This window comes from Antennarius striatus, chromosome 18 (assembly GCF_040054535.1).
Source record: "Antennarius striatus isolate MH-2024 chromosome 18, ASM4005453v1, whole genome shotgun sequence".
In the NCBI taxonomy this organism is placed as follows: Eukaryota; Metazoa; Chordata; class Actinopteri; order Lophiiformes; family Antennariidae; genus Antennarius; species Antennarius striatus.
This window is the reverse complement of record NC_090793.1, coordinates 4,407,071-4,429,542: the sequence shown is the minus strand read 5'-3', so window position 1 is coordinate 4,429,542 and position 22,472 is coordinate 4,407,071. Positions and strand designations below refer to the sequence as shown.

General features: G+C 41.3%; 1 protein-coding gene across 1 annotated transcript in view; it reads right to left on the bottom strand.

Moving 5' to 3' along the window:
• LOC137612591 (piezo-type mechanosensitive ion channel component 2) overlaps nucleotides 1-22,472 on the bottom strand; it is a 199,792-nt gene that overhangs the window by 156,510 nt on the left and 20,810 nt on the right. Inside the window, exons 4-5 of the mRNA XM_068341199.1 lie at nucleotides 17,310-17,352; nucleotides 8,652-8,814 (exon numbers count right to left, since the gene is read on the bottom strand). Of these exons, the coding sequence (XP_068197300.1) occupies nucleotides 8,652-8,814; nucleotides 17,310-17,352 (206 nt within the window). The remainder of the gene's footprint in view (nucleotides 1-8,651; nucleotides 8,815-17,309; nucleotides 17,353-22,472) is intronic.

Here is a 22,472-nt window from a genome sequence, read left to right as displayed (position 1 = left end):
TATATACTCCTTGACCGACTGGAGAGGCAGTTTGGCGTCTGTGAGTTAGCTCTTACATGGTTAAAATCTTATAGGACACAATGTGTCTCCTATAATAATAAAACTTCGCCAACGTCAAATATGGCGTACCTCAGGGGTCTGTACTTGGTCCTTCGTTATTCTCCCTGTATGTTGCACCTCTTGGTCAAATTATATGCAGCTTTGGAATAAGTTTCCACTGTTATGCCGATGACACACAACTTTACATGCCCATAAAAGCAGAAAATCGATCTGAATTAATTAAACTAGAGGCTTGTCTTTCTGCTGTGAATAGTTGGATGTCCAGTAATTTCTTGCTCCTAAACCCAGACAAAACAGATGTTAATCATTGGCCCTGCCCGACATAGAAACCAATTTGAACAACTAACAATGTCTGTAGATAACTGTTTGATAACCCAAAGTTCAACAGTCAAGAATCCCGGAGTAACGTTAGATACAACTCTCTCCTTTGACCAGTATATTAAAGAGTTGACAAAGATCACCTTCTTTCAGTTACGTAATATCTCCAAAATTAGGTCCTCTCTATCTGTCTGATGCAGAGATTCTGATTCATGCCTTTGTGCCCTCTAGACTTGACTGTTGCAATGTTTTGTTATTGGGTTTGCCTCGGGTCTAGTATCAGAGGCCTTCAGATGGTTCAGAATACAGCAGCAAGAATATTAACTAAAACTAGAAAATTTGACCATATCACCTCAGTATTAGCTGCATTACATTGGCTCCCAATCCATGTTAGATCCGACTTTAAGGTACTTCTAATGACATATAAAAGCACGAATGGGCTTGCTCCCGCCTACATGTCTGATCTGGTTAAACCGTACACTCAGATGAGGGCTCTCCACTCTCAGAATACAGGTCTGTTGTGCGTTCCCAGTGTTAAAAAGAAGTCAGCTGGCCAGAGGGCCTTCTGTTATCATGCCCCTTTCCTGTTGAATAATCTCCCTATAGATATTAGAAAGTCTGATTGCGTAGATATCTTTAAATCTAGACTCAAAACGTATCTGTTCTCCCTAACATATAACTAATATTGGGGGGGGGCAGTCTCAATGTTTAGGTTTAGCCTAGTCCTGCCGATAAGCCGAAGGATTTCTTACTTAGGCCCCTGCCTCCCATTAATCCTCTGCCATTTTGGTCCCTCTACCACCACTCGCCCCTGCTCTCTCTATCTCTCTCCCTCTCCTGTTCCTTTCTGTGGTGGATCATCAGCAATCGGTGACCTCTGCTTCCTTGGCTGGCGATATCAAAAGCTACACAATGGACCTGCATCACCATCTACTAAGGGAGTCTGGTTCCATCTCATTTGGTTCAGCTATGGTTCTTGAGTTTTGGCAGGGGTGATCATCCACTAACTTTTTTAAGAACAATGACTTGGGAATTACTGTATTTGGTCTGTCCTCAGAGTGGTGGATCCTCGGCAGTTGGTGACCTCTGCTTCATCGGCTGGTGGCGACTCACTCTACTGGATGGATCAGTGTGGTTTTGTCATACATTATTGTTGTTGTTACTGTTACTGTTATTATTGTGTTGTTAATCTGTACATGCGATATCTATTGCTTCGTCTGTCCGCTCCTGGAAGAGGGGTCCCTCTGTAGTCTTCCTGAGGTTTCTCCTATCCATTTTTTTCCTTGTTGAGAGTTTTGGGGGGTGTTGTTCCTTATCTGATGTGAGGGTCGTACTCTCGCAGTGCACAAAGGTCAGAGGGATATTGTCCATGTCCAGATTGTAAAGCCATTTGAGACATTTTCTGTGAATCTGGGCTATATAAGAATAAATAAACTTGAAACTTAAAACCTCACCTCCTGTCTGGACAGTTTTGGATTTCAGCAATTTGTAAAATTTCCCACTCACAGTAATGGACACATTCTGGACCTTATCTTCGGCTCTGGACCCCAGCCTTGAAACTGTAATGTTGATATTCTGCCATTCATGGACCATACGCTACACTCCTTCTACACAAACATTTCTCTACACATATCCAACTCTCCATACTTCATAGCATTCCGCAAAATCAAGAATATCAGCCTTGATCATTTATCTACTCGTGTCACAAACATTTCATACTCAGACAATGTTTTTACCACTGATGAACTCATTTCCCACCACAATTTCTACCTACACAAAATTTTAAATCTGGCCCCCCTCACATACCTCACATAGCACCATGGTACACTCCCACTCAGTTTAAAGCAAAAAGGTGTCAACTTGAAAGACTATTCAGGAAATCCAGACTCTCTATACACAAGGACTTATGTTATCTTCATCCTCCACTACAAAGAAGTCATACCCAAAGCTATATCTACTTTTTACTCCAGTTTAAGAAAGAACGCCAAAGCTAATTCCAAGAATTGCTTCTCCCTCCTCAATAACATAACCGTCTCATTCCTATTCCTATGACTTTTGCAACACCTTAGCACCCTATTTATCATCTACATTTGAACTCATCCACCAGCAATTAACACCCACCACCTCAAGTACTTCATTCAGCACAACTGCATCTTCCCCTGTCCATGTTTTTATCCTCCTCTCAGTCTCCCAGATTTCAAAACTAATTTTAAAAAATCCAACTCTTCATTCTGCCAACTTTATCCTCTCTTAGAAAAAGAAATAGCAACTCAACTTCCCACTCACCTCCAATAATTTCTATGAAGAAAGATTATTGGAACTCTATGAAGAGTTGCAGTCTGGCTTCCATTCCAGTTTGGGATTGATCGATCAATAGATCGATCTATTTATCGACACCTAGCTCTCAGTATCTGGCAAATCCAATTCCACACTCCCACCCTCTTCTTTTGTAAATGGTAATCTTTAACCTCAAAATTCCTTCAATAGGCAATAAAGCATGGGCACTAAACCCACGATAAATAATAATATCCAATAATATCCATAACTTCTCCGTTCTCATTGATGACCCCTCTTCCTCCCTTTCATCTCAGGTCAAGAGTCTGGCTGTCATCCTTGACAGTACCCTCTCATTCACCTCCTACATCAACCATCAATCTGCCTACTTCCACCTCCACAACATCCATCACCTCAGTCCCTCCCTCACTAAGCACACCTCCACCAACCTTACGCACAGCCTTGTCACCTCCTGTCTGGACTATTGTAACTCCATTATGTTTGGTCTCTCTCAAAAAGCTCTACACAAACTCCAGCTGATTCAAAACGGTGCCCTCATAATCACTCACACTCCCTCCAGTCACGTTTCACCAGTCAGGGAACAGCTCCACTGGCTCAGGGTCACTTACTGCAACTTCGTTTCCTTTCGGCTTTTCCATTCAGGGGTTGCCACAGCTCCTGCAACAATTACAAAATTCTTCTCACCTTCAAGGCCTTCCACCTACTTGTTCCTCCCTACCTGTCTGACCTGCTCCATGTTATGGTACCGACCCACTTCCTTCACTCACCCTCCTCCCTCCAGCTCACTGTCCCCCCTTGCCCACCTGGTCACCCTGGGGAGCAGGGCCTTCAGTTGCTCAGCTCCTAGCTCTGGAACACCCTTCTCCCCTGACCCCGCAACATTGACTCACTCCCGCATTTCGAAACAAAACTCAAAACACACCTGCTTAGACTGGCTTATTCCCTACGTCTACACACATACTCATGCTGTTTTAATCTCTGTCGCACTATGTTGCACTCACTTTTATGCTTTTAATATTATAATATATTATAATTAATTTCATGTTTGCATTTACTGTTGTTTTTTGTTAAAACTGTTACCAACAAGCAGAAAAAATCTCTCTAAAAACAGGAACAGATTTTCAAGCCTCCAGGAAACAGTGAAAAATAGCTTCTTTGTGAGAGCTGATCAGACAAGTTTCTGATACATTCAATTTAAAAATCAAAATAAAACTGTTGACGGCCACAGCACTATGCAAAATCCTGGACTGCAGATTTTCAACCTTTTTGATAACAGTGCCTTGTACAATGACTTCCAGGAAGGGTTCATACCTGGTGCCAGCAAAGGATCAGCCTGATATTTAAGTTTATCTTTGTTTAAAATGTTTATGATTAGTTTGTACATGTTTTTATTATTACTATTCCTGAGGCTGATGGGGTTAGACACACACTCAATAAAACAAGAAGACTAGCTATCTACCAGGATGTGGTCAGTAGGTTATAGATTTAAAAGACCTGTACAATAAAAGTCCATCTTTTAGTTTGTTGCCGTGCGGTGAGTTGGCTCTTCCACTGTCTGAGCAGGCTGCTGATAAGCCCAACTAAAGACACGCCCACAGCGGAGGACAGAGCAGCAGCATCTTTTAAAGATGGTCCACAATCTTCCACCATATGCCCAAGCGTGGAGATTATTGCTGTGATAAATTTGAACTCAACAAACGCTCCTGCAACATTCCTCGTATTAAAAAGTCCTACTTTGATGACAGGTTCTTTTAATGTCCAATAAACTGACTTAAAATCTAGTGGTCTGTTCTTTGACTTAAAAAAAACGTAGACTTCAAACACACAAATGAAGTGAAATCAGCTTTATTAATAACTTGTAGGGGAGATAATTTATCAACCCTGGTATTAGGTTGTTAATCACATGCAATATCTATACATAGGTGTACGACACACGCACATGAGGGGCCTGTAAGCATGCAAATGAGTTCTGCACATCTCTGTCGTGGTGCCACCCCAATGAGCAATTTATAAAGGGGGCTGTGCCTAGCTCAAGGGCACCTGAGAAATGCTGAGGAGGTGAGCTGACACCTCTCCACTGCCAGTTCACACTGAAATCTTTGGCCCACGTGGACCTTGAACCGGCTACGCTCCAGTCCCCAGCCTAAGATTTAGTGGACTGAGGAACTGGCGCACTCCCCCTTTGATAAATAACATGTGAGATTTTCAGTTTGTTGTCCATCAGGTCGATTAACCCTTGTTTGGTGTTCATATTGTTGTTATTCAGCCAGTGTTTATGGGTCTGGTGGACACGCTGCATTTCTGGGTTTTTATTGCAACACAATCTAACAATTTTATGCTAAAATACTCAACAGATATTCACTTCATCCCAATTACAAGTAATATAAAAAGCATATATGGTTAATATTTTACCTTCACCTTTGTTAGATCACATTTATGAATTAAAGTGCTACTTGTTTTTTGTTTTTTTTAAAAGAAAGCATGGTCAAGATCCAGTTGCCAGCACTGGGTCATGACTGCTTGTATCATGGGCTGACTTGCCAAGTCCTCAGGTCCAGTCACGATGTAAGATAAGCTAAAATTTAAATAAAGTATATGTGTGTTTCTAAAGTGTCATAATCTACCTTAGAAGTGCTGCACCCGAATGTACTAACAAACACATCCTGTTCCAGTTAATCACCTACTGCAGACAGCTACAACCTTGATGACGATTAGAATGTTCCAACATAGATAACCACAAGTTAAATCCCGACATGTAGAAAAACATCTTATTGTTCTTGACCTTGTGTGTGATCTAAACTGTTACGACGCCTGCGCGCGTCTTTATCTAACCCTGCTCTATCCATTTTTTAATAAAAGAAAGCAGCCGGGTGGGACAGAGTCAGAGTCTACTTTGAATTGCGCTAAGTCAAGTGCATCTCTTCTGTGTCTCTCTCTGCTGCAGCTGGTAAAACTTTAATACCTCTCTGGGTGCCTTTGTCTGATGACCCTGGTCTAGCTTAGAGCAGTTTTTGAGTGAGTGTTCGAGATTTAGAGCCAACACACGAACACTGGATAAACTGCAGCAAGAACGCAATGCCCCAGTGGCCACATGTCTCTTTCCTCCCCTCTTTCCCCTTATGTCTTGCGTCTCATAAACTTCAGAATTCAAAGATATTCTGAATTCCATGCATATTATCTGTGATTAGCCCGCCTAGTACACAGTCTGGTCCACATGAAAAACCTGTTCCAACACTTCTCTGAGCCTGTTGGCCAAGACCTTAGAGAGGAGTTTGTGCAGAGGAGATATACTGGCTGCCAATTTTTGCTTTTTTTTTTGCAGTAGCGTGAAAAATGCCCTCTTACAGTTCAGGGAGGGCCGGTTTCTTGTCAGGAGTTCCCTGAGCACAGAAAGCAGGTCCTCATCAATCACTGAACAGAATTTTTAAAGAATTCAACGGATAGACATTTGGCCAGGAGTCCTACAAGGCTTCATCCTCTGTAAGGCCTCAAACAGTTCCTGCAGGGCGATATCTTCTGCTGACACCTTTGGCAGACCAGAGAAATGATGTCAACATCTCAGGCTTCTTCTTGTATTCAGCGTGAAACAGTTCTTCATAGAACCCTGCTGCCTATTCAGGGATATCGACACTGCTCTGCAGCATCATACCATCCATATGTAGACAGATCAACGTCCCTTGCCCATTTTTTTTCTCCAGCCCAAACAAAAATTAAGAGGGAGCATCCATCACAGTAATATTATTAAACCTACTACTTCCATAGCACTCTCCATGGGCACGCCAACCACCTAAAGCATGCTTTGTGTCCTTGAGGGTTATAATGGGTCTTATGACTCCTGCGGATTCTGCTGGAATCTGCAGTTCTTCCACATGTCTCCCCAGATTTCTGTTAGATCAGACCACGTCACCAGAGATGTTGTGAGTGTACTGTAAGCACAACATTCCAAAAAGCAATAACAGCAGTTTTAAAACATTATTCAGATAAAAGTGATGTTACAATTCCGGAAAGCACTTCCTGCTTTTATGTTATGAATGAACTAAAGTAGGTTCTGTAAAACCTGCCTTCAAAATGAAGTAGTTCTTAAAAACACTACAGTATAACGGAGGGAAAAGCAATAAAACCTTTCCACCCATGCCAAGAACAGCGCGTTTTCCCTATGTTCACATCTATTGCCAATGTGTCCTCTTGAAATTTTTCTACACATGAGTCAACTCATTGGTTTCCATAAAATCTTTTATTTTTTTACGTCTGATGCAGCATGAGGTCGTTGGTGGTCCCTTTCTAAAATTGGGTTTCCATGCAAATAAAATCCAGTTCTGAAAAAAAAGGTGCTCACTTCTGTTGTATTTCGGAATTTCCTCGTTCAAAAGTTTTAAAAAAGCCACTGTATTTGTGCCTACGGTTGGAGCATACACACAGACAAAAACCATTGCCTTCCTTTCAAGCTATGTCAGTATTTATAAAATGTGGCCATACATAATGTCTTCCACTAAAACAGAGCATGATTTAAAAGTACAAGCAAACCTCGGTTTTCGAACGCTTTAGACATCGAACAAATCGGAATTCGATCAAAAAATTTGGAAATTTTTTGTCTTAGAAGTCGAACAAAATTTGGAAGTCGAACGCGAAACAAACGCAGTAACATCCATCTTCCTCCTCCTCTCCCTCTCCAACATTCACGTATGCCAACTGCTTAACACCACAAAGGTAAATATTCTTATCTTTATTGTTCTTGTGCTTTAACTGTAATGTACTTGTAGGGCTTTAGCAGTGCTCATCCTGTTCCTCCTTGCACAAATGAGCAGATACCGATCCTACTGATGGTTTAAGGACCTTCTATGGCCCTGTCCAGCTCTCTTGGAGTAACTACCTGTCTCCTGGAATCTCCCCCATGCTCGAGACTGTGTTGGGAGACATACCAAACCTTTTTGCAACGACACGTATTGATGTGCCATCCTGGAGGGGTTGGGCTACTTGTGCAACTTCTGTGGCGTCCAGCTACCGCACCACGCTATCAACAGAGATGTGATCCAAGCCAAATGAAAAACTTACCACTTACCACTTTTTGTTTTTGTGGGGGGTTTTTTAGAAGCTATTTTTAAGTCTTCTATCATTATATCCTCTTCTTCATCCTCCTCCAGTAGAGACTCCACCATCCTGGCAGCAGTCTCTCTGGCCCCCTCAGCCTGCACCACTTCACCCTGTGAACTATTACTGACATTATCCATTGGTTTGTCATCTGTGTCCTGGGTCATGTTTTGTGGCTCCGGGTTGGTGGTCTGTGATTTTTCAGCAGGGGATGGAATTGGAACTCACCCACCTGAAGATTGTGAAACCGAGACTGCAGGACTGGAAGTCACTACAGACAAGTAAGGCCTCTCTTTCAGTTCTTTCCAGCCCTGCAACAGGAGCAGATGAAGTGTCCCTCCATTCTGCACCTGAAGCACTTCAAGCCTTCTGTGGTGATGTGAACTGTATAATCGAAGTTATCCACTTTGAAAACCGGTGTAATATTTAGCTTTTGGGGGGGATTATGAGAACTTGTCTACTGAAGGACACAAGATGATTCAAGTGTGGACTTTTTTTGGTTGAGTTAGCCAGGGTGAGAACAGGGGTAAAGGTGTTCCTAATCAGAGGTTAGTATCAAACTAACCTCTTGGTTAGTACCAAACTAACCTCTTTCACTGAGCAGATGACAGCCGGTGTTAGCATGATGGTGAGCCGGTGTGTTAACCACACATACCCAAAGCTCACGGACATACTGGCCCTTTGAGCGGCCAGATTACCAAAAGCTACCAAATGTGATTAAGATTAGCCTATATTAAACAGAAATGAGAACATGTAAAAAAAAAAGACAAATAAACTGAATGAAAATGGCACAGACGCTACACTTTTCACTCATTTCCTAACACTCTCTCCGAGCATGCAATGGAAAAGAAAGACAGTAGAAATACAAATATATATCCACAAAGACCTACTTGTTCTTCTGTTTCAAAATCGGCATTGTATTGGGCCAAGTCCTCAGACGACCTCTTCTGGACCAAACTGCGACACAGCAGCCAGATGGCCGAGCTGGTCACAAACATGCCAATGTCAGGAATGAACACTCGAATACCATTCCCTGCATCTGCACCAACCACACTGGGAACGAACAGAAAGCAGAGGACACACACTGAAAGAGAGCAGATTTTTATTTTCTGAGAGTGATGGTGGATCTCAGCATCTCCTAAGTCTGTCCAAAAATTTTGATTTTTGAGCATTTATTTCAAGTTTGGGATTAATAAAGTAATCCTAATCTAAATCTTAATATAATAAAGCAGGCTGGAATAACAACCATGTGATAGAAAATGGGACAAAGTAAAACGAACTTCACCAGGAAAAGATGATCACTACTAATACGCACCAAACTTTCTCAGAAAACCGTGGTTGCTTGTCATGAGTTACAAATATGGCAGAGATAGTTGCCACATTTCTTCATCTCATATCTCTCCTACATATACGATATACTTACTTGTTCACGTGAGCTGAGCTTTATGCCCCAACAATCTTTGTTCACACAGACTGAAACAGCACTCACTTGGAAAGCCTCTACCTGTACACATCAATGCATGGGAATCTGGATTTTTTTCCATGATTTAACTGTTATTCTAACGTTTTGTGTTGAAAGCACATTATTGGTATAGTCAATATTGGTATAATCAGATGGCAGGCGCTGTATTTCTGCCAATATAGTCGCCATCGTACAAGCGGGGATGTATTTATTCACGTAATTTGAACATGTCTCGTGATGCATTTGATATGTGATGCAAACATGTCTCGCGACTCGTGCATTTCATGTGGCAATGTGTCTTATTTTGAAAAACTCCTTTGAAGAGTGGCATAAGTGACACAAACTGTATACAGTTATGTTAGAAGCCTATGGTAAACTTTTTGGAGTTCAAAATCAATTCGATGAGCATGTTTTTGGTTTTTATGTGAAATAAAATTCAATTTTTCCATTTTCGAATTTGACTGTGTGTCTATTTTGCCCCAATATGTCAATAAAGTAAGTTTTAGGGAAATAGTAACTATCTCTTCATATAGCAGAAGTTGTGCTAAAGATAAACATATCAAGCATGTGTATGTTAAATCATTTTTAATGTGGTATATAGAGACAAATATCAAAGGTACCAAAAAACGGCCAAAATAGGTCAGGGGTCCAGGAGTTTTACATGTATTGGTGGTAAAAAGTTAGAGCATTTCCATTAAAATAAAAGACAATGGGAGTGTTTGGGTTTTTTCTACTGTGAGAAACATGCTTTCTCCAATAAAAATTGCAATAACTTTAGAAGATACCCATGGCATTTGCACACCATGTGCTTTTTATTGTCGATTAAAAAAAAAACCTCTGAATTGAAGTGTTTCTGTACCTGTTAGCAAACATCTGTTTTCAACATTGTTACTTGATTAGTTTATTCACCCTAACTAAATAAATTGGATTGTTCAAGAGCAGCCTTAACAGTGGTAGCCAGATGTTGAAATAACATGTTGCCATGACAGCCACAAAACATGGAAAACATACTTCAAACAATCCAGTGAGATGTACAGTTTGTGCAGCCTGGGAACAGATTTTATGAGGTGTCATGATTACATGCACTTGAACAGGATTCAAAACTTTTAAAATGTAATTTTCTCACCCAAACCTATTTCTATTTTTACCATAGTCACATTACTGCTTCCTGTATTTGTACATCAAGTGTTTCATGCAGCAGCCCAATGCGTAGTTAAACTGTTTACAAGAAATTAAATGCTGGTCATTCTGCAGAGCAGGTTGTAAAAAATATGTTATGAAGGAACTGGTCATTTAATTTTAGCCTTGAATTGATACAAAGCTTATAAAATTTAACAAGCTCAGAAGTCCTAACTAATACAATGGAAAATTCATTAAATCTAGAATGGCGTTTTCCATGCACTGAATTGTTGTGAAGACTTGTACATTGTCACATGGATGAAAGAGATGGAAACTTTCAGAGCCAGAGAGGACTCAGGCACCTTCTTCATGACTCCTATTTTCCCCTGTTTACCATGTGAGAATTACAATAGCATGAACATTAATGCCTGTCTTCACTGCCTGGGGCTGTAGGTAACTAATTAATCATGAAGTTTTGCAGAAAACCACAAAAACAAGAGTCCCCAAAATCTCTTCGAAACCTCGTTAACATTTATTATTTAAAGGAAATGTGTAAAGGTCAACTTAACTAATATAAAAAATCTTTCTGGATAAAAAGACAACAGCTGCAAAACTGTAAAGAGAACAACTGTGAATTCTCTTTGTAGTGTCATATATCGAAATGTAGCACTGCTTTTTGCTCCATACAGAAAGTCAAAGTCAGATAACATCCATCTGCACTCCAATTTCAGCTGAACAAGTTATATATACTGTATATTATCTTCAACACAAGGTAAACAGGTAAATGAAAGTTGGTTGAAAAGTTTATGGCTCTATTCCTGCCACTTACAATATGCCATCCATTGAGGGGTGTTGAACACTACATAAAGGATGTTGCTGAGTTTGAACATTCCTGTACTTAGACAACCAGGGTTAACGCAATCATTTAGATGTGAGGGGTCATGCACAATAGCAGGTGAGAGTCAGTTATAACTGGGTTTAACTTTTGTCGGGAGTCCACAGACAGAGACAGTTTAGAAGTGTTTCATTTGTCCATGTTCACAAACCTCCTCCTTTGATTTCACTCTCTCCCAGAAAATACACTTACAGCTGACGGAGGGAAACAGAACAGATTTATCACGGTTTGAGCACTAGTGGAAAATGTATACAACTACAGGTAGTCCGAAAGATATGAACATCCAATGTATGAACACTCATAGATACAAACCATGCGTTGCCATATCGGACTACTGTAGTTACACTTTCTGCCACAACCCATGCTAAGCAGCGTAATATTAACACCCCATAGATGAAGACTTTACACGTCACATCGAAATAACATTGAAAGCAAATATAAGATTAAGTGAACAGTTTGCTCTGATGCTCTGCACTGATTAATGTGGCTTTCATGTGCCCTGAATCATTAACCGCTGAACACTGAACTCTGAATGTTTTGCTATGTGATACTGACTATTGGTCAACTGCAAAATTTAACGGAGATAAAACAGAGTAATCAAGCATAAAGCGGCATGTTGGTCTTTTGATTAACAGGAAGCGCATCAGCATTCATGTCAGTTCAGTATAATACCTCACTGGATTAAAGCTGGGCATAACCTCTACACCCCCCTGGATAGAATGGTTAAAATTCATTCAGCAGAGGTAGAGATGTAAAAATTACATTAATCTTCTACAGCATTTTATTTCGTTTATAGGTTGGTAAGTTTATAGGTTGGTAAGTCTCAGGGAGTAATACTTTTTTATTTAGATTAGTAATGACATTTAAATGACCTCAAATAATAATTATAGATTGAAATTTAATTAATAATGATAAACAATGGCAAACAATTCATTTGACAAACAGCCATTTAGGAACTAATGCTGTTCATAGGTTAAGAACTACCTGTTGTGACGACTAGCGTCGTGTGTTGGGATTGTCCTTTCGCTCCTTGTTTTTCTGTCTGCTCCTTATGTATGCAGATTAGCCTGTGCCATTGCTTGATGGTGATTGGAGGATCGCACCTGTTCTCCTCTCGATTGGCTATGCCAAGGCCTTGCCAGATACATAATGGTCCAAGATGGCAGTCGTTCGAGGGCAGCAGGGCAGCAGCCAGCAGATCCCCATCCTATCCCTCACATATGGTTTTGTATAAACTGCTTAGTCTCAGTTGAAAAGTAGAGTTGGATTGCCGGTTTATTTAGTAATCCTTTTCTCCTGTTTAATTTCGTTAGGAAGGTCAGATCTCGTCATTTGTTTTTTCTGTTAGGTTAATCATTATGCTTTTGCAGATAGGATTGTTTTGTTTGTTATTTTGGCATTAGTCCAACTTGAAATGAGCTCAACATGTTTGATATGTAGTTCTTGTAAACAACAACTCTGATTTTCCTTATATACTTCAATCATTCGTGTGGTGGCTCCGTGGGACATGGGAAGATGGGGCCTATTTGTGTTATGGCTCAGTTACTCCTTGACTTGGCGTAACTATACTAAATATATATATTTTTAAAAATATATAACATAAATATCTGCGATCCGCGATCTGGAGCTAACAGCTGTTAGCATCAGACCCTACTACCTGGCGCGTGAATTCTCACACGTCATTGTCCTCGCCGTCTACGTCCCTCCACGGGCGGACCCTGAGACTGCACGAGAGACCATCTGTGGGACCACCTCTGCTCTTCGGACCCGGCACCCGGAGGCGCTCGTCATTATTACCGGTGACTTTAACCACGTCACCCTGGACTCATCTCTCCCCACAATGGTCCAGTGTGTAGACTGTCCCACACGGACGAACAGAACCATCGATCTGTTCTACGCTAATGCTAAGGAGGCATACACCGCCACCCCCCTCCCTCCACTAGGTAAATCAGACCATAACCTAGTGTACCTACAGCCCACCTACATCCCACTGGTGAAACGGCTGCCAGCAACAACACGACAGGTAGGAGGTGGTCCCTGGAAGCAGAGGAGATGCTGAGGAACTGCTTCCAGACCACCGACTGGGATGTTATTGTGGGCTCACATGGGGAAGACATTGAGGGGGCAGCTCAGTGTTTTACCGACTACATGAACTTCTGTGTGGACACCGTGGCCCCTGTCAGGACAATCAGGTGTTACCCCAACAACAAACCATGGGTAACCAAGGAAGTCAAGGCTGTCCTGAACAGGAAGAAGCGGGCGTTCAGGAGCAAGAACGAGGAGGAGATGAGGAAGGCCCAGAAGGAAGTGAGACTCTGCCTGAGGGAGGCCAAGGAGGCGTACAGGAGGAAGCTGGAGAAGCAGCTGGGGCGCATCCAAGTGCGGGAGGTCTGGAATGGGATGAGAACCATCACCGGACACGGGAAAGGGCGCAGCACTGTGGAGGGGAATATTGAACGAGCGAATGAACTTAACAGCTTTTTCAATCGGTTCAGATCCCCTACCACTCCCGGCTCCTCGTCCCAGGCCTCTCCTGGCCTACAGACCTCTCCTGGCCTACAGGCCTCTCCTGGCCCTACAGACCGCTCCACTGATGCTCCCTCCTCCTGTGCTTCCTCTCCTTCCACCCCTGCCACTTCTCCCGAGCCCACTCCAAGAACTGCGAAGCTCAACGGCCCCACCTTAACCACTGGACTTCCAACCTCGCCACAACCTCCTGCTCCCACCACGAACGAGACCATCATCACTGCAGACCTGGTGACGACAACGCTGAGGAGGCTCCGTCCCTACAAGGCGGCTGGACCAGATAAGGTCTCCCCAAGACTCCTCCGAGCCTGTGCTTCGGAACTAGGGGACCCCCTGCAACAATTGTTCAACCTCAGTCTGCGGCTGGGGAGGGTCCCATCACTGTGGAAGACCTCCTGCATTGTCCCTGTACCCAAGAAAGGACGCCCTACTGAGCTCAATGACCACCGACCGGTCGCTCTTATCGCCCACGTAATGAAGACCCTAGAGCGACTGGTCCTGGAGCTCATGCGTCCACAGGTGCAGGGTGCTATGGACCCTCTCCAGTTTGCCTATCAGGCCAAGGTTGGGGTTGACGATGCTGTCTTGTACCTCCTCCACCGCATACTCTCCTACCTGGACGCCGGGGGCTGTGCCGTCAGAGTGCTCTTCTTCGACTTTTCGAGTGCCTTCAACACCATCCAGCCCCAGCTCCTGCAGGATAAACTGACCTCCATGGCTGTGGACCCCTACCTCGTGAGCTGGATTACGGACTACCTAACGGACAGACCCCAGTACGTCCGTATGGGGGACTGTTTGTCTTCTATGGTGACCAGCAGCACGGGGGCGCCACAGGGGACCGTTCTGTCCCCCATTCTCTTCACCCTCTACACATCAGACTTCAAGCACAACTCGGATACATGCCACATACAGAAGTACTCCGATGACACCGCGATAGTGGCATGTATCCGGGAGGGTGATGAGGGGGGGTACAGGGCATTGGTGGCTGACTTCGTGGAGTGGTGCCAACAGAACCAGCTCCAGCTCAACGTCTCCAAGACAAAGGAGATGGTTCTGGATTTCCGGCGGGCACCTCCCTCTCCACAGCCAGTGATCATCAAAGGCAGTGAGGTGGAGGTGGTAGAAAACTATAAGTACCTGGGACTGCAGCTAGACAGAAGACTGGACTAGTCACTCAACTCGGACTGTGTGTACAAGAAGGGGCAGAGCAGGATGTACTTCCTAAGGAGGCTGGCCTCCTTCAACATCTGTCCTAAGCTCCTTTTCATGTTCTATCAGTCCGTAGTCTCCAGTGTGCTGTCATATGCCATTGTGTGTTGGGGTGGGGGGGCCAGGAAAAGAGATATGGACCGTCTGAACAGACTCATCCGCAGAGCGGGCTCAGTGGTCGGGCTGAGCCTGGACTCTGTGGATATGCTTCTGGAGAGCAGGACCATGTCTAAAATTAAGGCTATCATGAACAACACCAGGCACCCCCTACACACCACCTTCTCCCAGCAGAGAAGCACCTTCAGCGGCAGACTGCTGTCACACAGCGCCTCCACAGAGAGGCTGAGGTCCTCCTTCGTGCCCCGTGCCATCAGGGGGTAAAATGACTCTCTCAGGAGGAGCGGGGGGGAGGTGGCGAGGTCAGCACGGGGTTGAAAATGGATTTAATTTAATTTTAATTTAATTTTAATTTAATTTTATACTGTTATACATATATATATATATATTTATTTTTTTTATTTTTTTTATACTGTTTTATATTTTAATTCAATTTTGTACTGTTTAGATTTTATTTTATACTGTTTATATTTTAATACTGTAATATTTTTAAATTTTATACTGTTTATATTTTAGTTATAGTTTAGTATATAAGTCCTGTTAGTGCTGCATGTGCCTGTCTGTTAGTGTAGTGTATGTCTTGTGGTATGTCCTGTGATGTCAGTGTTTCCTTTTCTCCTGGTGTTTATCCAGTATTATTTGTTATGTAATGCCTGAGCAGTGGATATATGCAATTTCCTCCGGGATTAATGAAGTATCTATCTATCTATCTAAAAATTAGATTAATTAATTACGCAGCAAATTAACACGCTATAAAATTTAACGCAACACAGGAGAGTGAGGCAAGCCCACTCAGACCTTTGGACGAAAAGTTTATTTCTAAAAAGAACAAAAACGCAGTGATTTGTACCTTTTGTAAAAGAGAATTTTCATATCACCGAAGCAGCTCCAGCCTAACATGTCATTTAAATGCAAAACATGTCAAGGGCACAGAGTTGTCTGTTGTCAGTTCCTGTAACGTTAGCTTACCCTTTTAAAGGAAATGCCTGCCCTGTTGGCATCTTGCTATTGATGTTGGCTTATTTAGAGGCACGTTATACTATTCATTTTGAATTGCTGTATTGAGTCAGCTTTAGTATTCATTTGATTGAGAGTCTGCTTATGTGCCAATTTGAGACTCAGCCTTATTTTATTTCTGAATTTTATTTATTTTATTTAACTGTATTTAATTGTATTGCATTTTTGAGAAATGCACCTGGTTTGCTGATGTGCTTGGCCTTTTTTCTTTTGAATTTCATTTATAAAGCACACTTAACCAATAAAAATGTGGATTTCAAATCTTCTCTTCTTGGTGCATTCTATTGATTAGTCATGCACTACAATGTTGTAACGTCCTAGAATTCAAATTCTTTACTTGGGGGCCTTTAGCAGGTATGAGATTAAAATATGATTAATTAGATTTATTAATTACAAATCCTGTAATTAATTAGATTAATTTTTTAATCGCCTGACAGCACTAATGAAAATATTTTTTTTATTTTTTATTTTTTTATTTTATATACTGGTTTGATCCCCAAAGGGAAATTAAGAAAGCACACTCTAGCTACTGATTACAAACACATGCATACATATTTGTGAGTACAGGCCCCTGTATCACACACACACACAAAGGGGCCTGTAGGCATGCAGGGGAGGTAGAGTGGCAGGCAGCTCCTTCTTGGTGCGCCTCAAATGAGCAATTTGTAAAGGGGACGGCACCTTGATCAAGGGTGCCTCGGCAGTGCTCCGGAGATGAGCTGACACCTCCCACTGTTAGCTCACCTCCGGGTATTTTTGTGGGGGCGGGAGCGGGAATCGAACCGCCGATCTTAAATCATAGGACGACCCGCTCTACCGCCCGCTTTACCACTGAGCCACTGCCGCCCCATATAACATATGACATACACCTATTATTTTCTGCCATGTTAATGCAGACATGCTGCACATTACACATTAAAGAAAAAACATGATACTCTGATCCATTGTAAAACATTTGCCGTAATTTGACCATTTGCAGGCAATGGGGCACCTAACTGGTACCAAACTAGGAGAAACATTGTTTTTCTGACAGGGGTCAGAAAAGCAAACGTCAGAGGAGATTTTATTGTGTATTTCAAAACTCTTGTCAATTGAATCCTAAAATGAAATAAATATACTGTCAAAACAAGTGTCATTTTTGGGTGAGAGGTTACTAAAATGAATTTATTTGTTGAGAAGGAGTTGATTTTATTGTTATCTTACCTCTCAAAGCCAATTTGTCTTACGGATTTCTCCCATGTTGAACCTGAACAAAAACATGAGGCCAGTTAGTGAATATTAACATTACTAGTTTAGTTACTTCAACATCACAGTCAGTAAAAGCAGATTAATTTTCCATTACTATATACACAACATAAGTAACAATAAAAAACAATAATTGCTGTTTATTTGTCACTATTACTACATGAAGATAAAAGAGCCTGCAGAAGACCCTGAGAGATTCCTTTAAAAATCTTTACATCACTTTTTAGTTTAGGCAGTATTCCCTTTTCAGGTCAAATTCATCTCACTGTGCTCACCGTTGAGAAAACCTACATAAAACCAAGGCATGAGCTTTGTTTCCACAACTTGGACAGGCTGAAGTGTTGCTGAATGTCACTGATTTTCAGGCATTCAACTGGTAAAGAGAAGCTGCCAAAGATTGACTGGCTTTTGTTATACTTCCAGAGAAAATTTCAGCTCATGACTTGAAGATGTCCCCTCAACGACACTGAAAAATCTGCCTGTTTTGACAGTGTAGTAAAATGTTGCTGATCTTAAAATACCTGTACAATTAAAAAAAGTAAGTTCTAAAGTAAAATATAAAACTTAGAAAGAAAATAAAATTGTTTCTGTGGGACGATGGTTTAATACCTCTAAAATAAACAATAGCAATCAAAAAAGTCCTAAAATAAGTACAATGTGTTTTTCTCCAAAACAAAATACATAAGGTCTTCAGTCCAGTAATAGAATGATTCACACTTTACCAAAACAAGGAAAGATGCTAGAATCCACCCATGGTTAAGAAATGGTAATGGACTAATGGTAATGGACTGCAGGAATAGCCTCACAATACGTGATAAGCTCCGGTGTTGGGGCAGAGTGTGGTGGTCTTGTGGTCAGTAGACATCATCTGTAATGGGAGGAGCCCATTTGAACGATCAGCCTGACATAACCTTTAACATTTAATGCCTCACCCATAGCCCTCATCCAATTGGTCTGTTAAAGTCCTCAAAGAAATCTATATCTGCATCCACATATCTGCCCCAAGCTTTGGATGTACTTTATATAACATTCATTAGAGGCATAAACCAATAGGAAAACCTAAGCAAAACACAGTGAGAGCAGCAGTAGGTCAGCCCACTAAATCTCAGGATGGGGACCGGAGGGTTGTGGTTCAAGACCCACCCATGGACCAAAAATTTGGAATGAGAACAGGTAGTTACAGAGATGACAGTTCACCTCCTGAATGCTCTTGTGGTGCCCTTGAGCAAGGGAACCATCTCCAAACAAGTTGCTCATCCGGACACACCAGAAAGCAGCTGCCAGCCACTCTGTCATCCTCTCCTCTCCTTTATCTGCATGCCTATAGGCACATTTCGTTAATAAATTGTTATAAATCACGTTTCGTCGTACCTCTCCAGTACCTTCCCTGTTTCCCCTCACACATAGTTATCTGGGATCGTATCCATGTGTTACCTAAGCACGTCAGACTCTGTTAGCTTAGCTCCCCAGTCTTGTTAGCCAGTGATCTCTCATTGTCCGTGACAATTGTCGAAAATCTTCTGTCTGTAATCATATGTTGTCTCCTCGCACATTTTTTGTAAATCCTATAAACTTCATTTCACTTCTCAATCATCAATGTGTTAATTTGCTACATGATATATTTAAATGGATTTTTTGATCCAAACAACCGGTGATTTATAAAGGAAAATCTGGAAAACTATCAGGGGTGCCCAAACTTTTTCATACCTCTGTGTGTGTGTGTGTGTGTGTGTGTGTGTGTGTGTGTGTGTGTGTGTGTGTGTGTGTGTGTACAGTAACACACACACACACACACAGCATTGTTTTATTTTTGTTTGTTTTTTTATTTTATATACTTGAATGATCCCATAGGGGAAATTAGTGGCACACTCCAGTGCTAGTAGTTCACAAATTGTGTACAGGCCCTGAACACACAAGCACACACAAGGGGCATTCAATGGGAGGTAGAGTGGCGGGCAGCTCCTTCTCAGTGCACCCCTAAATGAGCAACTTGTAAATTGATATATAAATCCATACCACAATCACACAATCGGTGACCAAAGGGAGAATTCAGAAACTGCCTCATGTTTGGGGAATTGCAGACAGGATATGTGTGGGTACGAACATAATGGTAAATATCTTTCAGGAACAGATGACAACCCAGCATTAACACAGCCTGTTTACTCTTAAGAGCAAGGAAATGCCCATTGTCATCAGATAGGCACAAAGTCAAACTTAAAATCTGTTTTTGTTTTAGATGGGTGGGAGCATCGAAAATAGTTGCAAATAACTAGATAATGACAGGAAACTGTTTTTAGGTCAGTCTACAGTAGTTGACAAGTAAGCTGAAATTAGGTGTGCTTCAGCTGGTGCTCCTTGATTAATAGACGCTCATGACCATTTGTAAATGCAGTTTTTAATCATTACAGATAAATTTCAGATGACTCCAAAGGCAGCTTCAGCTCATTGGGTAACCGTTCACTGACCTGCCATGACAGCTGGAGGCTCTCGCTCTTTTGGAAAGTTTCCCTCAACTACACTCAACTCAGTGTAATTTTCTAATGGTGTATTTGGCTACAGCTAGCAGAGGAAATGATGTGGAGTTATTTGGGAGGATGACCACCTTCACAATGGAGGACTCCTTGTTTATACTTGGCAGTCACAAGGAAAAGGGTGTCAGGGGGTTTAATGCCAGATATAGAAACCTGAGATAAAGTATTTGCTCACAAAATTGGCTTTGGATGAAGGAGCAAAGAGTAATGTCTGACATCCTGTTGCGTGTGTGGACCAAAAATAAAAATAGAAATGTAAAGATTCTACCGGTGGAGACGGTCACAACAAGCAAGAAGCAAGGAATGTAGACACAGGGAAAACAGAATCACATTAAGGTCAAGACACAGAAACATAAACAATGCATACAGATCCTCATTTTGTTTTGCTGTGTGTGTGTGTGTGTGTGTGTGTGTGTGTGTGTGTGTGTGTGTGTGTGTGTGTGTGTGTGTGTGTGTGTGTGTGAGAGAGAAAAACATGGCACAATGGCTTGTGTTTCAGCACCATGACATAGAAGGTTAATTGTAGAAGGTTATTAATTTAAAACACATCATTCATTTATTTTCCTCACTTTTGATTTCTGATTTTCTTTGAAAATGTGAATAAATGTGTAATCTCTGTCCAATCTGAGCTTCATTATTTTCCAATGACAGTAACAACCAAGTAAAAAGTAACAACTATAATGTATGCCTTATTGTTTGAAATTAAACTTTTAATATTTGAACTGACAGATTCTTGGCATGTGTACAACACCAGGGCAATGGTAAAGTTTATATAGTAATGCAGAAACTATGTTTTACACTGATCATAATTAGTTTGAGGCACATTATTTTAGCCACCAATATGTTTAAAACTGATAGTGCCAAGAGTGATGATCTACCAGTTAGCTGTCAGCCTGCTAGCCTGACAACTAGCAGGCTGACATTGCTGACATTTAACAATGTTTACTATACTCATTCCTTACTTTGTTTGCAGTGTTCTCATTAGCGTGCGTCCTTGTGTCTTTGATACGCATTTTTTGACAGGGTTGCACAGTCATCAGACAATGTGCGTCCATGAGAAGCAAGCTTCAAATACTTACAATTTTTAAGAAAATCGGTGCTAACTTTTTCCGCATTAAAATATTTGGGAAAATGCACTTCCATTCAGCAATAGTTACAATTTATCCATTTCTCCCCTTAAATTTCGAACCCGGAAATCGGCATTATGTTTGGATCTCGCACTAGTTTCTCGTAACGAGACCCACCTTCGTGATTCTGCCTCATTAGAATTGAAACAGCAACACACAACGTCTGCTCTTTGTACACGCTGCAGTGAGAGAGCGAAGAGTTAGTTAGACCGTTAGGTCCTGTGGGTTTGTATGTGTTAAAATGCTTTGAAATGTCTGATGATGTGATTAAGCACTATACAAATAAAGGTTGACTGACTGATTGATTGATATCACCATGGCTACGAAAAAATGCAAAAGTTGGAGAAATAGCAAGTGAAAATGAGTGCTTTCTTGAATAAAAACAAAAGTTAATGAAGAAAAAGATACTAATGACAGATATTACTGTAATTTGTGTGGAGGAGGCTCTTTCATCTTGGTGCGGTGTCCATAGGAGAATACTCTACATGAATTAAAGGCAAAGAAAAATATTGAGTGAAAAGCAAAAGCAAAAAAAAACAAACGTATTACATCTTTCTTTATTTCCAAAACTTTTTTTTTTGAATGACTACCAGGCTTTAACATTTTGATAAAACTAATATAGTGCGCCCTCGAGCATTCCCACATCAATGCTTCCAACTTAACCTCATTGCGGATTTTGGGTAGGTAGTCATGTGATACCGTACGTGCATGCTATTGGCTAATGGCATCTGGAAGTTCGCTCGGTTCCTTGAGTCTCGGACTTACGTGAGACAAAAAAGTGCTTTAAACAGTCGATAAGAGTGTGGGAAAAGGTAATACAAAGGTAATAACAAGGTGATAGAAGGTGGTTTAATATCAATATTGGATGGGTGATAAACATTTAAATTTCTGTAAATAATAAACAGTTTGTCAATCTATCAAGGAATTCATTAATCGCGTGTGGTTCCTGGATTGCATTGACTGCAAAAAACGAGGGCGCACTGTATATAATTTTCCTTTTTTTTTTTCCTTCACTTAAACAGTTATGACATCGTTATCAATAAAATCATTAAAATTAATAGTTTAGTTTTTATACTGTACTATTGGCAAAACACAATCCTTGCATACGGTTTCTACCGTATATTCTGTTATTACTTTTGGGATTGAAGGAAAATATATAATCATATATATTCTCAAGTTTTGTATTTACTTTGAATTTTATTTAGTAATGATATAACTTTTGAGTTTACAAAATATATTGTGTAATGGGCTTCCACCGTTTAGCGGCGGGCGCCGGCTGTGCAATTTGTTTGGCTCTCTGTTGTAGGTGGAGACTGATATTGGAGAACCGTATAAGGGACAACCAACCAATCAGAGAACAACACGATGTGTATGAACTAATGTATAGTGGCCGATCCTTAAGGTGGAGCCTAGTGACGTGCATAATAAATATCTGAGATTCTCTGAACGTGTGGTTCCTGCCC